The following is a 16,338-nucleotide window of genomic DNA, read 5'->3' on the forward strand; positions in this document are numbered from 1 at the left end:
ATAAAAGCCTGTGTGCCCCTCCTCACCCCTCCTCCATCTCCTTTCCCCTCTTCCCTTTCAGATCATCATTATCCTAACTTTTGTATTTTTCTTTATTTCTTCATAGTTTTATTACATATTTATTTTTCTAAATAACATATGGTATAGCTTTACATGTTAAAATTTTTTATCTAAATGGAACTATATTGTTTATTCTTCTGCAACTTGCTGTTTCATCATTTCATACATATAACATACATATACATATATACATACGTGTGTGTGTGTATATATATATATTTTTTCTTTTTTCTTTCTTTTTTTTTTTGAGACAGAGTCTAAAAAAAAGCTTTGTCACCCAGGTAGGAGTGCAGTGGTACGATCTCTGCTCACTATAACCTCCGCCTCCTGGGTTCACGCCATTCTCCTGCCTCAGCCTCCCGAGTAGCTGGGACTACAGGCATGTGCCACCATGCCCGGCTAATTTCTGTATTTTTAGTAGAAACGGGGTTTCACCATGTTGGCCAGGCTGGTCTTGAACTTCTGACCTCAAGTGATCCACTAGCCTCAGCCTCCCAAAGTGCTGGGATTACAGGCTGAGCCACCGTGCCTGACCCATCATTTTCTATTTTAAGACTCCATATTGTTTCATGTTTCTGAAGTTATTTTTATTGTTATTTAATTTTTTGAAATGGAGTCTTGCTCTGTCGCCCAGGCTAGAGTGCAGGGGCATGATCTCAGCTCACCATAGCTTCTGCCTCCTGGGTTCAAGCAACTCTCCTGCCTCAGCCTCCTGAGTAGCTAGGATTACAGGCACACACCACAATCCCTGGCTAATTTTTCTATTTTTGGTAGAGAGGGGTTTCTTCTTTTTTTTTTTTTGTATTTTAGTAGAGACGGGGTTTCACCGTGTTAGCCAGGATGGTCTCGATCTCCTCACCTTGTGATCCACCCACCTCGGCCTCCCAAAGTGCTGGGATTACAGGTGTGAGCCACCGCACCTGGCCGAGATGGGGTTTCACCACATTAACCAGGCTGGTCTTGAACGCTTGACCTCAAGTGATCTGCACATCTCGGCCTCCCAAAGTGCTGGGATTACAGGCATGAGCCACCGCACCCAGCCTGGCCTAGTGTTTTAAATGAGGAGAGGTATGATTTGCCAAAATGTCTTGACTTCTCCATGAAGTGGCCATCCACTCCTCCAAGTAATTCCTAATCCTCTCATTTGGTGATGGAACTCTTAAGAGAGTGTGCACGTGTGTGTGTGTGTGTGTGTGTGTGTGTGTGTGTATTAGGGTCTGCAATCATGTTATGTGCTGATTCCTTTGATTTTTTTTAGTCATCTGTTGTGGGTAATGTATTTCAGGAATGTCATAGCACTTTCTGTCGGCTTACCTTCTTTTTCCTTCCTGCGTAGACTGTTCTAGAAAAACTGGAAGGAGAGTTACAGGAAGCCAACCAGAACCAGCAGGCCTTGAAAAAAAGCTTCCTAGAACTGACGGAACTGAAATACCTCCTGAAGAAAACCCAGGACTTCTTTGAGGTGGTCACGTGGGGATGATTTACTAAAGGGCCCGTTCCTCAGAACCTCAAATTTCCATTTTGGAAAATGGCTGGCCTGGGATCTGAGTAAATCACTCTGTTTCTGTTCCATGGCTGGGCTATTGGTGAGGGCGGGGGAGTATTTTGGGTGGAATAATTGTAGTGCTGGTTGAATTGAAGGGAAAAATATTATGGTGCTAAGTAAAATGTATGTGCTGAAAATGGCTCAGGCAGAAAGAGAAGTCAGAACCAAGCACAGCAGTTGGTTTGAGAAGTTTTAGGGTTTTGGTAGGAAGAGACCAGGGAAGCTTTTTGATCTGGCCCGGAGCACTCTGTTTTCTGGCTTCTGTTAACTTTTTGTGGAAAATTAAAGCTTCACTAAAACCAGAAAAAATCTTGAGGTGTGGGTGCCTTTTGAGTTTCCCTAAATATATTTAAATGAAAATCATAGTGCTTTGACTTTCAGACGGAAACCAATTTAGCTGATGATTTCTTTACTGAGGACACTTCTGGCCTCCTGGAGTTGAAGGTGGTGCCTGCACATATGACCGGAAAGTTGGGGTTAGTGTAACTCTTCTGTGTAGGTGGGTTCCTGGTCCTGGCGTGTGATTTCTGAGTGAGTGAACGACCGGGTGAACAAATAGCCACTGGAATAGCGACTGTTTCCCATGGATACAAAGCCTCTGCCAGGGAATAGACCCATGTGTAACTTACTAGGTTGGTGGAGTTGGAAGTGGTGTCAGCTTCTTGTTAGTGGCGACACTAACCTCCTTGAGCCTGAAGACTGCAATGTTTATATTGCTCCCCCATGGGAAGCTGTGGGGATCATTGTTCAGATGGGTTATCACAACTCTTCCCTGGCGTTGGAACAAGGCCGTGGGGACATATGTTTTTCCTTGCTCTTTAAAGTACTATTTTGGGGGCTGGGCGTGGTGGTTCACACCTGTAATCCCAGCACTTTGGGAGGCTGAGGTGGGTGGATCACTTGAGGTCAGGAGTTTGAAACCAGCCTGGCCAACATAGTGAAACCCCCGTCTCTACTAAAAATACAAAATTAGCTGGGCATGCTTGCACACGCCTGTAATACCAGTTACTGAGGAAGTTGAGGCAGGAGAATTGCCTGAACCCTGGAGGCAGAGGTTGCAGTGAGCCAAGATCGTGCCACTGCACTCCAGCCTGGGCAACAGAGCAAGACTCCAGCTCAAAAAAATAAAATAAAATATTACTTTGATAATAAAATGTATTTAGAGTTTGATTTTTATCTTTATTTTTTATTTTTATTTTTTGAGATGGAGTCTCGCTGTGTCGCCCAGGCTGGAGTGCAGTGATGCGATCTCGGCTCACTGCAAGCTCTGCCTCCCAGGTTCACGCCGTTCTCCTGCCTCAGCCTCCTGAGTAGCTGGGACTACAGGCACAAGCCACCTGGCTAATTTTTTTGTGTTTTTAGTAGAGACGGGGTTTCACCGTGTTAGCCACCATGGTCTCGATTTCCTGACCTTGTGATCCGCCCGCCTTGGCCTCCCAAAGTGCTGGGATTACAGGTGTGAGCCACCGCGCCCAGCCTGAATTTTTATTTGTATTTTTTTTGACACGGGGTCTCGCTCTGTTGCCCAGGCTGGAGTGCAAAGGTGCAATCATAGCTCACTGCAGCCTTGACCTCCCAGGCTCAAGTAATCTTCCTACCTCTGCCTTGCGAGTAGCTGGACCACAGGCATGCGCCATGATGCCAGGCTAATTTAAAAAAAATTTTTTAATAAAGACGAGACCTCGCTGTGTTGCCCAGGATACATTTTTAAATGTAATTAGAAATGGGGGCCAGATGTGGTGGCTCATGCCTGTAATCCCAACACTTTGGGAAGCTGAGGCAGGAGGATCACTTGAGGCCAGGAGTTTGAGACCAGCCTGGGCACTATATACAAAAAAAATTTTTTAATTAAAAAAAAGAAGAAATGGGATAGTTATGCAATCAAGTTATTTCCAAGAAGCAGTAATATGATGTGTTATAGCCATGAAAATAATGTGGCGATTCAAAGTGGTAGGATTTTGTTCAGTGCCTACGTGAAATTGACGCATTTTAAAGCGTTTCTGAAAGTTATGCGTTTGGGATTTATGATTTTTTGTTCAATATGTATTTGAGGACCTGATATTTGAGGCACCAGGCATTGAATTTGAAATGAAAATAAAAATATTTATTGGAAATATTTGATCAGAAGGTAATACAGGATCAATGTACATTTAAAGTAATAAGCCAGGGAAAGTCACTGGCTAACATGAAAAGTTTAGGTCAGCAGTTATCTACATCCTTGGATAATGGAAAAAACAGATATATATAGACGTCAATGTATGTTTCCCTCTTAGTATTACTTTTGGAAAAACACATAGAGACCACTGTTGAATATTTGCTACCATTAGCTACAATGCTATGATGAATGGTGTATCATTTTCTTTTCTTTTCTTTTTTTTTTGAGACTGAGTTTCACTCTTTTGCCCAGGCTGGAGTGCAATGGTGTGATCTTGGCTCACTGCAGCTTCCGCCTCCCAGGTTCAAGTGATTTTCCTGCCTCAGCCTCCTGGGATCATAGGTGTGCGCCACCATGTGTGGCTAATTTTGTATTTTCAGTGGAGATGAGGTTTCACCATGTTGGCCAGGCTGTTCTCGAACTCCTGGCCTCAGGTGATTTGCCCACCTTGGTCTCCCAAAGTGCTGGGATTACAGGTATGAGCCTCCGCGCCCGGCTGGTCTATCATATTCTTAATTGCAGTTAGTGACGATATAGTATTGGAATGATTAAGAAAACTTCAAGATATCAAAAAACCAGGAGGTCAGAGGGACGTAGGGCAAGTTGGGGCTGGATGCGGGCTGGCCTTGGGACCTCTGTTGGTAGCGCTGTGTCTGGGTTCCTCCTGCTCAGAGTGAATGGCCCTTCCTTTCATGGTGCGTCTTCATATCCTGCAGGGCCTTCTCTCTGCACCCCAATCCCTGTGCCTCAGGAATGTCTTCCTTTCTGGCTGCCTAGGTTCATAGCTGGTGTGATCAACAGGGAGAGGATGGCTTCCTTTGAGCGGTTGCTGTGGCGAATTTGCCGAGGAAACATGTACTTGAAGTTCAGTGAGATGGACGCCCCTCTGGAGGATCCTGTCACGGTGGGAACCTCAGGCTGCGAGAACTTTCTCTGAGACTTCCCATAGCCCTCACCAGTAGCGCTTCATTCTCCCAAAACACAGGGGATCTTTAGTTTGATGAGACTAATATCTATTTCCTTTCTTTCTCCTTTTTTCCTTCCCTTTTACTTTCTTCCTTTTTAAAAATATATATTTGAAAGGTCAGTTCAAGGGCTGATTCTTATCAATACCTCATAATTGGTTCATTCTTCCCAGAGACATAGCTATACTTTTCTCTAGAACTTAGTTATGCTAGTACTATCCTAGGCGGCAGCTGTGTCTTAAAGAACTGAGAACTGATTGAGGTCAGCTTCTCAAGCTTCAATGTGCACGTGAGCATAGAGGTCACCTGGGGATCTTGTTAAAATGCAAATTCCAGACCAGGCATGGTGGCTCATGCCTGTAATCCCAGCGCTTTGGGAGGCCAAGGTGGGAGGATCATTTGAAGTCAGGGGGTTGAGACCAGCTTGGGCAACATAGCAAGACAACAGCTCTACAAAAAATAAAAAAAAGTTAACCAGGTGTGGTGGCACACGCCGGTAGTCCCAGCTACTTAGGAAGCTGAGGTGGGATGACAGCTTGGGCCCAGGAGGTCAAGGCTGCAGTGAGCTATGATCACGCCACTGCACTCCAGCCTGGGAGACAGAGTGAGACCCTGTCTCAAAAAAAAAAAAAAAAAAAAAAAAAAAAAAAATGGCTGGACACAGTCGCTGATGCCTGTAATCCCAGCACTTTGGGATGCAAGGTGGGCAGATCACCTGAGGTCAGGAGTTTGAGACCATCCTGGCCAACATGGTGAAACCCCATCTCTACTAAAAATATTAAAATTAGCCAGGCGTGGTGGTGCACACCTGTAGTCCCAGCTACTTGCGAGGCTGAGGCAGGAGAATCACTGGTACCCCAGAGGTGGAGGTTGCAGTGAGCTAAGATTGCGCCACTGTATTCCAGCCTGGGCGACAGAGCAAGACTCCCTCAAAAAAAAAAAAAAAAAAAAAAAAGATTCTGAGTCGGTGGGTCTGTGTGGGGCTTGAGACTCTGCAGTTCTTATGACTCCCAGAGAATGCTGATTATATATTTGCCAATAGATCCCACACTTCAAACAACAAGGCTTTGAGGGGGCTTGGCCCTGAGTGTCATACAGTTGTTGCTGTGAATTCAGTCGGATATTGCTGTCTCACCTTCCAGTTCATATTTAATCTACTTACTCTTTAATTCCAAGAAGCTAGGCTTATTTCTGAGCGTCTATAATCTTTTTCAGATTAGAAGCTAAAAAAATTAATTGTAATGAAAAAAACAAAATTCATTTTGATGAAAACAACTTTAAAATAAATGAAATTTAAAATAAGAAAATTATGAAAAAAATGAGAAACCCCATCATCACTCTAATGTCTTCATTTGTATTTTGCCTCTTGTACTATTTTCTCTATAGCCATAGACAGGTATAATTTTATATGATTATTGTATACATGGAAATAATTTTTTTCTCCTCTTTGTTTTGCCTAATATGAGATCCCTCCCCATATGACTGTGCATCCCTTGTAAAGATTTTTCTTTTAATTTGACATTGAATCATCACTTTTTATAATCCTGTTTTGACATGTAACAGTCATGGTGGGAGAGAAAGTAAAAGCATCTGGAAAAAGATGAGCGTGGACACCAAAGGTCACCAAAGGGAAGTCATGAGATTAGAGCAGATTCCTGATTCTGGTGGATCAGGAGAAAAGAAAACTTAAGAGACTCAGAAAAGGACCAGGGTAGACTCTACAGGTAGAGAAACCTTTTGGAAATAAAGTAACGCAGCAGCTCTGAAAATCCTAAAACACCGCCACCTGCTCCCGTAAGGCAATGCCAAAGACAGGATTCATTCTGATAGTAGTTCAAGGGATGCCTCATGTGTCCACTGAGTTGATGTGACATTAACTATCTGTTTGGGACACTTTATTTCTAATTTTTCTCCAGAATGTAGACACCATGATGAGCATCTTTATGCATGTGGATTTTTATTTGCTTTTGAATTACTTCCATAATAAACGAGTTCAAGGAAAATAGGATTGCTGGCTTAAAGGGTGTGGGGATTTTAATGACACCTGATGGGGCCCGACAAATGGCCTTTCAGTGACTTTTCTGATTCCAGTGCCTTGAATAGTGTGTGATGAGTCTATTGGATGTCATAACTTTTCCAACAATAGGTTTTGTTTTTGTTTTGGGGGGTTTCTTTGAGACAGGGTCTCACTCTGTCATCCAGGCTGGAGTACAGTAGTATGATCATGACTCACTGCAGCCTCGACTTCCTGGGCTCAAACAATCCTCCCACCTCAGCCTCCCTGGTAGCTGGGACCACAGATGAGCACCACCACGCTTGGCTAATTCTTGTATTTTTTGTAGAGGTGGGGTTTTACCGTGTTGCCCAGGCTGGTCTTGAACCCCTAGGCTCAAGCAATCCACCCGCCTTAGCCTCCCAAAGTGCTGAGATTACAGGTGTGAGCTACTGCACCCGGCCTGGGTTTTGTAATTTTACCTTTATCCACTCAAACTAAATGAGAATGAAAGAATGCATTGTTTCAGCTCGTATTTCTTTGCTTATAGTAAGAGTTAAACATTTGCATGTCTACTTGTGGAAAACATCTTCCTTTCTTGTGAATTGTCCAACTTGGACTTGACAAGTGTGATTTAAGCAGCAATCTTATGGCACACAAGCAACTGTGTGAGTCAAAAAATCTGAGCAACTGTATGTATGAGTCAAAAACTGGGCATGGCTTTACCTTTGTTAAATATCAAACACCTACTCATCCCCAAAATGTCAGTGTTGTGTGTTAATTAACTCTGGTGAGCCAGTTTATCAGCCAGCTATATTCGTTTTAAGCCTTGCAATATTCTCTTCTGAATGTTTCCTTGTTTATTATCACATCTCTTAAGTGTGGGGCTTAGAGCTGAATTTAAGGTCTGGCTGTGGTCCAACCAGCATCGGGAACAGGGAGCCTCTCACCTTAAGGCTGCATCAGCCTCTGTGAGGTCTTGGATGGCCTTAACTGTGGGCTATGAACTTAGAGGAAATGGGAAAGTTACAGTTTCCCAGTTTTAAATTTATGAATTGTGTAAGCCTAAAAACAGGACTTTACATTTCTCTCTATTATGTTTTAACCAGAAAGAAACCCCCTTCCTTTTTTTTTTTTTTTTTTTTAACTTATTCTGATTTTCCAGAAAGAAGAAATTCAGAAGAACATATTCATCATATTTTACCAAGGAGAGCAGCTCAGGCAGAAAATCAAGAAGATCTGTGACGGGTAAGAGGGAGTGAAGGGCTCTTTCTTCAGTGATTTGGACCAGGATTGGGTAAAGAGATCTGCACTGCCAAATGCACGCGACTGTGGCTTCTAGAGGTCAGTAAGGCTTTAGAATAACTTTCTCACATAAAAGTCAGCCCCAACTGATTTTTAATAGTTGTGAGAATATGAATAGGGAGAACTTGAATACGCAAAATGTGAGGGGAACTAAAAGTGGACACGTTCCCCATTTCAGTCTATTCCATCTGAGACTTTTCGTTGGCTGCTGAAGAGTAAGCCAACTGCATGGCTAACTTGTTTGGGATTTTACAGAATCGTGTTACGTGTAGCTCCATAGAAGCAGAAATGACTCAGTGCAGAGGATATTAATACATTAAAGAGGATATTCATACATTAATAGATTCTAAAAGCAAGAGGCAAGTCCAGCCTGCTGTCTTATTTACCTAACAACTCACAGGTTTTATGGTTTGAATGCAGCTCATTCGTATAACAGAACTGCAGCCTCAATTCACAGCACAAGTGACGTACTAGGAACCCTTATGACTGGCCACTTTTCCAATGGCCAAAGACGCAGTTATTCTAGGATAGGTTGGCCATCTAAAGTCAGCAAACGATGTCTTAGCAGAAAAGGGGGTGCAGAATGCTTTGCAGCAAGAACCCACCTGTGTCCCTTGGAATATATTAAACAGGTTTCGAGCCACTGTCTACCCTTGTCCAGAGCCTGCGGTGGAGCGCAGAGAGATGTTGGAGAGCGTCAATGTGAGGCTGGAAGATTTAATCACCGTGAGTGAGGGGTTCGGGCGCATGGTCTGATGGCAGCTGCGGGAGGGCTGCCTCTGCTGTTTTCATACAAGCCCTGCCCGCCAGGGCCCTCACTGGGAGGCTGGCTGGAATGCTGGCTATGCCTTTCTGGTTGTGGCTGTGGAAAATTTCACAACTGGGAAACTGTTCAATAAGCTAGCGGGAACGATGCTGTGTCTTAAGAATGCTTTGCCCAGGCTCAGATTTGACCACAGCCCTAGTCAGCCTTCAGGTGGCCACCCCGATCTGATAAAAGGCGCCCTTTATTGCCAGCCTCGGCCTAGACGGAATCTATGATATAACCACCCAGCCGATTAAGTTGAACAACCAGTTTGACCGATCATTTTCCCACTGAATCGCCTGGTTGTTTAAGCTGACGGGTTAATTCTGTAAAAACAGTGAGTCTAGTTTCACCATGTGAACATTCATTCATCCCAGACTCATTGTCTTTGTGAAGTCTGTCACCATCCAGGGTGACACTCAACACGCTTATGATCAGAACGCTTTCTTCAATCACAGCAGCTTTGAAAGTCATCACTGAAAACAGCTTGGCCTCCCTCAGCTGGCAGACTCTCATCAGTGCTAGAGTTCAACAGAACTTTTGGTTGTGATGGAAGGGTCATGTGGCCTGCGCTGTCTAACGCTGCAGTCACGAGCCACATGTGGCTATTGAGCCCTTGAAACATGGCTAGTGACACTAAGTCATTTAATTTTTATTTTTAATTTTAATTCAATTTAAATTTTAGGGCTGGGTGCGGTGGCTCATGCCTGTAATCCCAGCACTTTGGGAAGCTGAGGTGGGTGGATCACTTGAGGTCAGGAGTTTAAGACCAGCCTGACCAAACTGGTGAAACCCCATCTCTATTAAAAATACAAAAATTAGTCAGGCGTTACCTGTAGTCTAGTCCCAGTTACTTGGGAGGCTGAGGCAGGAGAATTGTTTGAACCTGAGAGACAAAGGTTTCAGTGAGGCAAGATCACGCCACTGCACTCCAGCCTGGGCAACAAAGCGAGACTCCATCTCAAAATAAAATAAAAGGAAATAAAATAAATAAAATTTAGTAGCTGCATATGGCTATGGTAGAAGTCAACTCAGTTTTAGACTCTGGACAATTACGTTAAGAAATTAGATATGTGCGTCTTTCAAAACCCTTAGGCTAGCAGACAACTTTAATTTTCCAGAAAATCTGTGTTTAATTTTTTTTTTTTTTTGAGACAGAGTTTTGCTCTTGTTGCCCAGGCTGGAGTGCAGTGGTGCAATCTCGGCAACCTCTGCCTCCCAGGTTCAAGCAACTCACTTGCCTCAGCCTCCCAAGTAGCTGGGATTACAGGCATGCGCCACCACGCCCAGACTGATTTTGTATTTTCAGTAGAGATGGGGTTTCTCCATGTTGGTTAGGCTGGTCTCAAACTCCCGACCTCAGGTGATCCACATGCCTCAGCCTCCCAAAGTGCTGGGATTACAGGCATGAGCTACTGCACCCAGCCTGTGTTTAATTTTTAAATCCTCTCCATTCCTTCTTTGTCACTTGTCAAAAACACTGTTTCCCCTGAAGCCATTGAAGTCCTTTCCTCCCAGTACTCCATGCTTGATTTTATGAAAACGTCATGAGGAGAATGGAAGAGAAATTCTGCTAACTGTGTGCTTACATTTAGTATGACAGGGGCTTCAGGTGGTCCCAGCTGAGCACCTTCTCCAGGGGCAGCTTTCTCCTTTGGTTCAGTCCCTGCCAAAGATGAACCTGAGACACTATCTGATCCTGAGGCATTTAATTGGGGCTGCGCTCTTGGAGGTTTGTGAAGGTCTCATCTGTGCTGAGGTGCTTTTGTCTCCTGGAAATCCCCAGGCCAGGTGGCATTATGTTGCCAAGTGACAGGTAGTATTGGCTTGTGAGACACTTCAGTGGGCCTCATGGCTCTCATGGATCTTAGAGCCACCATGTGTCTCTTACAGAGGCCATGTGTACTGAAAAAGATTACCTTGTTTGTTGCATCATCAAAACATGAAAATGATTTCCATTAAATAGCTTCTGTGTGGGCCTAGTTGTCCATTCATTCTTCATTTGTTCCCTTGTCATTGATTGGAGGGATTATGTATGTAAAGCGTTGTGGTAGATGTAGTCGTCTCTTAGGGTTGCTCGAACAAATTACTGCAAACTGGGTGGCTTAAGACAATAGGCATTTATTCTGTGGCGGTTCTGGAGGCCAGAGGTCTGAAATCAAGGCGTCTGCAGGGCTGTGCTCCCTCCGAAGACCTGAAGGCAGCTGTTCCTTGCCTCTCCCCAGCTCTGGTGCCGTGGGCCATCCTCCGCATTCCTTGGCTGGCAGGTGCCTCCTTCCATTTCTGCCTCCGTTGTCATGTGGTATTCTTCCCTGTGTGCCTCCGCGTCCCTGTTTCTTATCAGGACAGTGGTCATATGGGATTAGGGCCCCCTGGAATCCAGTATGACCTCATCTTAACCTGATTCCATCTACAAAGACCCTCTTTCCAAACAGGCCATATTCACAGATCTCAGAATTTAGGACTCTTTTATGTGGACAGTTCAACCCGTAAAAATAGGACAATGAGGAATTTAGAAGAAAAGGAAGTTACAATCTCTGCCTAAGGGTTTTAGCCTCTAGGAGGGAGATAAACTGCTCAGGAGAGTTAAAGGCCAGGTGACAGCCACAGGTCAGAGGAGCCTTCTCAGAGCACAGGAAGCTGCTGTGGCCTGTGGCCCTCCATTTTCGGCACATGTCAAACAGCTCTGTGAAGGTTCTCTGTTTTCCTGCCTGTTGATTTTCGTATAGGTCATAACACAAACAGAGTCTCACCGCCAGCGCCTGCTGCAGGAAGCTGCTGCCACCTGGCGCTCGTGGCTCATCAAGGTGCAGAAGATGAAGGCCGTCTACCACATCCTGAACATGTGCGACATCGACGTCACCCAGCAGTGCGTCATCGCCGAGATCTGGTTCCCGGTGGCGGATGCCACACGTATCAAGAGGGCACTGGAGCAAGGCATGGTGTGTGGCAGGTGGAGCCGGGAGGGGTCTGATGAGTCAGCCCCTCTGCTGGGCTCTCAGAGGGTGTCGGCCTCATGGGTGACATGAACTCAAGCGACTTGGTAGTAGGACTGCTTCTTTCATCTTTGCGTCTTCAGTTCTTAACCCCGCTCGAGGACATCAAAGAAATTCCTTCGTTTTTTCAGTGTTTGACAGTTGTTCACCATTTTTTGATCTTTGGTGAGTATACACTGAGCTTTTTTTTTTTTTTTTTTTTGAGATGGAGTCTCACTCTGTAGCCCAGGCTGTTGTGCAGTGGCACAATCTTGGCTCACTGCAACCTCTGCCTCCCGGGTTCAAGTGATTCTCTTGCCTCAGCCTCCTGAGTAGCTGGGATTACAGGTGTTCGCTACCACGTCCAGCAAATTTTTGTATTTTTGGTAGAGATGGGGTTTCACCCTGTTGGCCGGGCTGGTCTTAAACTCCTGACCCCAGGTGATTCGCCTCGCCTGCCTCAACCTCCCAAAGTGCTGAGATTACAGGTGTGAGCCGTCATGCCTGACCATACTGTGCATTAATGTGCCAGTCTCTCAGCTAGACTATTGTTCTTGGGGGGGTGTCTTTTTTTTTTTTTTCTTATTAAAGACGGGGATCTCGCTACGATGCCCAGGCTGGAGTGCAGGGCTGTTCACAGGCGTGGGCATACTGCCCTACAGCCTCAAACTCCTGGGCTCAGTTGATCCTCCCGTCTCAGCCTCCCAAGTGGCTAGGACTACAGGCACACACCACCATGCCCAGCTCCACTCTGCTAGAGTGTAGATACCAAGTGTTACCTCATGGAGGTTCTAGTCTAGCTGGAAAGACAAATAACCAAGCACCTATAATAAGAGCCAAAATATGTAGATTGCTTACTGTGTGCCAGCAATGCGCTAAGCACTCTGTCCTTGTTGAGTTCTCACCACCCCCTCCATTCATTCCTTGGACATTCCCTGTGTACTAGGAATGGATCTAGGGCTTACGCACTGGCAGGCCAAGGCTCTGCTTTGATAGACATTCTAGAAAGGGACACGGAGGTATGTCGTGACATTAATGAGACTTCAGGCAGTGATGCGTGGTGGGCAGGAAACCAAGCAGGGGACGGTGAGGGGCTTGTTCTGATCACGTTATTCACCCCATTGATGAAGGAGGGAACCCCCTCTGCCCAAAATAGTACAAGATGACTGAACACATTACCCCGACACTGGACAGACGGGCTTGACAGCTGTTTTTAGTCACTCGTCCTCAGAGCCCAGGGGAGAACACTGCATGCCATGTGGGCCACACGGGGCTTGCCCTCGGGAACTGTGCTTGGGAGCAAAGTGAACCAGCAGGGCCAGTGGGAGGCAGGCTCTGCAGTGAATGAGGGTGAGGTGACCTTTGGTTCCTGCAGAAGGATGTGATTAGCTTGTCTGAATGATTTCACGGGGTGGCGGGAGTGAAACCGTTAGGTTGAGGCCTGGGTGGCATGCAGCTGGTTCAGCCGATGGGGAACTAGTTGGGTGGGAAGCCTGCCCTGCTAGCTGGGTGGCATATCTGGTGACGGCAGATCTCGTGGTATCTGAAGAAACCCCCTCTAAGTAGGCAGATGGGAAGATTGGGGGCGGGAAGAACGGTTTTCAGGTAGAGGGACCTGAAGGTAAAGGCCTTGTAGTAGGAATGGATTAGAAGGTGGGGGCTTTCTTTATCCCCTTTGTACAGATAAAGAAATGGAGGCACGGAAAGTAGAAGTAACCTGACCACAGTCCTATAGCCAGGAGGCAGGTTTTGAATACAGAAACTGTTCCTTATGCACTCCCATGTCCCCACATCATGGTCCAAAAACCACCTAAATGGGGCACTTAAAAAGCGTTTCAACCAGGCCGAGCAGGGCAGGGGTGCGTCCTGGAGGAAGTGATGCGTGCGCAGAACGGTGGGAGGCTGGCCAGGGAGCAGGTGAAGGGAGGTGGGGCGGGGTGGGGCCTCGCGAAGGCAGCAGAGGATTGAAGCTGGGACCGTGAGCGCTCATCCAGCTGGTGTCAGATCCCACTGGATGTGCAGATGGCAAGTGCTGTTGGGCGTGCGGTGGCTGTATGGTTCCTGGGCAGGGAGAGCTTGGAATTGTTAAGACTCAAGTAGGTAGAATGGATGCGGTGGCTCACGCCTGTAATACCAGCACTTTGGGAGGCCGAGGCGGGAGGATCGTTTGAGCCTAGGAGTTCAAGACCAGTGTGTGCAAAATAGCATTGCATGGCTGTAGTCCCAGCTATTCAGGAGGCTGAGGCGGGAGGATCGCTTGAGCCTAGGAGTTTGAGGCTGTCGTGAGCTATGATCATGTTACTGCACTCTAGCCTTGGACTTCCTGTCTCAGGAAGAAAAGAAAGAAAAAGAAAAAAGACTTGAGCAAGTGGAGAAGAGAGGTGGCTAGTGTAGAAGTGGCCCGTTTCCATGGGGAAGTGTGGGGAGGGATGAAGGTGTAAATGGAGGATTAAGGCATATCGTTAAGTAGTCTTGATCACAAGACTAAAGAGTTTTGATTTCATTCTTTAGGCTATAGGGAGCCTTTGAAGATTTTAAAGCTGGAGAGTAACATGAGTAAGATAGTGCTTTTTGTTTGTTGTATTAAAAGAGTGCTTGAGCAATCTGGATGTTAGATAAACGGAGAGGGGAGAGGCTGGCAGAGATGCTGAGGCTTGGAGCTAGGATGAGCTGTGGGAATCGGAGGAAGGATTCTGAAGGGGGAATTAGCAAGCTTTGGTGGGTGATCGACTGACTGAAACCAGAGAAGGGACAAAGCCGTGATTCCAAGGTTCTAGGAACCCCGGAGAATGGAGGCTGTGCTGAAGGGGCAGGAGTTTGTGGAGGGGACCTGGCTCTGCGGCAAGTCGATGAATCCTGGATTTTGTGGTGTCGGTGACACATTGGAGTTTGAAAGTCTAAGCAGGCAATTAGGAAAAAATTGGGGAAGGGTCAGGGCCATTTGGAAGGGGGGATGAATTGAGAAAGCGGAGAGGAGGGAAGCATAGAGGGCTGGGAGTCATAACATTTGCATTTACAGCAGCAGGAGATGGGAGATTGTCAGAGACTCCCTACCGGGGGGACTCAGTTCTCTTGACAGCCCTCCTGTGAGATGAATTGGATAAGTATTGGGAAGGTATTAACTCTCTACACATGAGGTCCTGAGTCTCAGAGAGATCAAGGGATTGCCCCAAGTTCACTCAGTAAGGGACAGCAGGAGCTGGGACTGTGACCCTTGTGCTGACACCCAGCCCAAGACTCTCTCCTTACATCTTTGTCGCTTTTTTTTTTCCCTCCAGGAACTAAGTGGCTCCTCCATGGCCCCCATCATGACCACAGTGCAATCTAAAACAGCCCCTCCCACATTTAACAGGACCAATAAATTCACAGCTGGCTTCCAGAATATTGTCGATGCCTATGGTGTCGGCAGCTACCGCGAGATAAACCCAGGTAAAGATCTGATTAATTGCACAACTGGGCAGTGTGAAAACTGGGTAAGATGGACCTCTGAGGTGACCGAGGAGGTGAACTTGTTAAAACTGTGAGGCTTGGAGCTAGGGTAGTAGCTGTGGGAATCGGAGGAAGAAGTAGGATAGTAGGGGCAAGCAGTGGGATTCCTAAAATCCTCCTTGGTTTCCTAATACCCTGTGATGTCATCTATAAATGCCGATTGGTGAAAGACTTGTTCTTGGTCTTCACCTGTAGGCCCTTAAACTGCAGCTTCATCCGGCAGCTGAAGTCAGTGTTCATTTCCTTCACCAATTCAATGAGGGCCATATCTTGGCATCTTCACAGTCCTGTAGTTACTGTGTGGGAAAAACACCAGTACACAGAACTTAGAAGACTCGATTCTTGGTGTCCTAGGCTGTGGAATCTTGCTAGCTTGGTTAATAAAATAAAGGGGTAGGCTGAGCGTGGTGGCTCATGCCTGTAATCCCAGCACTTTGGGAGGCCGAGGATGTGGATCGCTTGAGGTCAGGGGTTGGAGACCAGCCTGACCAACATGGCAAAGCCCTGTTTCTACTGAAAATACAAAAATTAGCAGGGCGTGGTGACAGGCACCTGTAATCACAGCTACTCAGGAGGCTGAGGCAGGAAAATCACTTGAACCCTGGAGGCAGAGATTGCAGTGAGCCAAGATGGCGCCACTGCACTCCAGCCTTGGCGACAGAGCGAGATCCTGTCTCAAAAAATAGATAAAATAAAGTCAAAGGGTAGACCAGATACCTTTTGTCCAAGCAGCGCCTGGTGCTGTTCTTCTCCAGCCTGAGGCCCAGTCTAATTTGTGGCCTGTAAAGCAGGGTCCTCCTGGGTTGAGGGTCCCTGTGAGCAAACTGCTGGTGGTGTGTGGCGCATGTGAATGGTGGAGAAACAGACAAAAGGTGGGTGTGGAGAAGAGTAGAGAAAGCACCTAGAGAGAGAAAGCTGATCTTATGTTCCATCAAACTTTGTGATTTTTTTCTATTTTTTCTTTTTTTTGACTTTGTGATTTTTGACAAGTCACTCAGCTTCTCTAAGCCTCAGCACATCTGTTAAGTGGGGAATAAGAATGCCT

At 46.1% G+C, this 16,338-nt stretch overlaps 1 protein-coding gene across 5 annotated transcripts in view; it reads left to right on the forward strand.

Annotated features, from left to right (window-relative positions):
• Positions 1–16,338, forward strand: part of ATP6V0A4 (ATPase H+ transporting V0 subunit a4) — a 93,027-nt gene that overhangs the window by 34,348 nt on the left and 42,341 nt on the right. For all 5 annotated transcript variants that reach the window (XM_017880386.1, XM_017880383.1, XM_017880385.1 and 2 more), the window contains 7 exons: positions 1,397–1,522; positions 1,988–2,082; positions 4,539–4,665; positions 7,885–7,967; positions 8,657–8,750; positions 11,559–11,771; positions 15,083–15,233. In XM_017880386.1, the coding sequence (XP_017735875.1) occupies positions 1,397–1,522; positions 1,988–2,082; positions 4,539–4,665; positions 7,885–7,967; positions 8,657–8,750; positions 11,559–11,771; positions 15,083–15,233 (889 nt within the window). The remainder of the gene's footprint in view (positions 1–1,396; positions 1,523–1,987; positions 2,083–4,538; positions 4,666–7,884; positions 7,968–8,656; positions 8,751–11,558; positions 11,772–15,082; positions 15,234–16,338) is intronic.

This window comes from Rhinopithecus bieti, unplaced genomic scaffold (assembly GCF_001698545.2).
Source record: "Rhinopithecus bieti isolate Rb0 unplaced genomic scaffold, ASM169854v2 scaffold_11401, whole genome shotgun sequence".
In the NCBI taxonomy this organism is placed as follows: domain Eukaryota; kingdom Metazoa; phylum Chordata; class Mammalia; order Primates; family Cercopithecidae; genus Rhinopithecus; species Rhinopithecus bieti.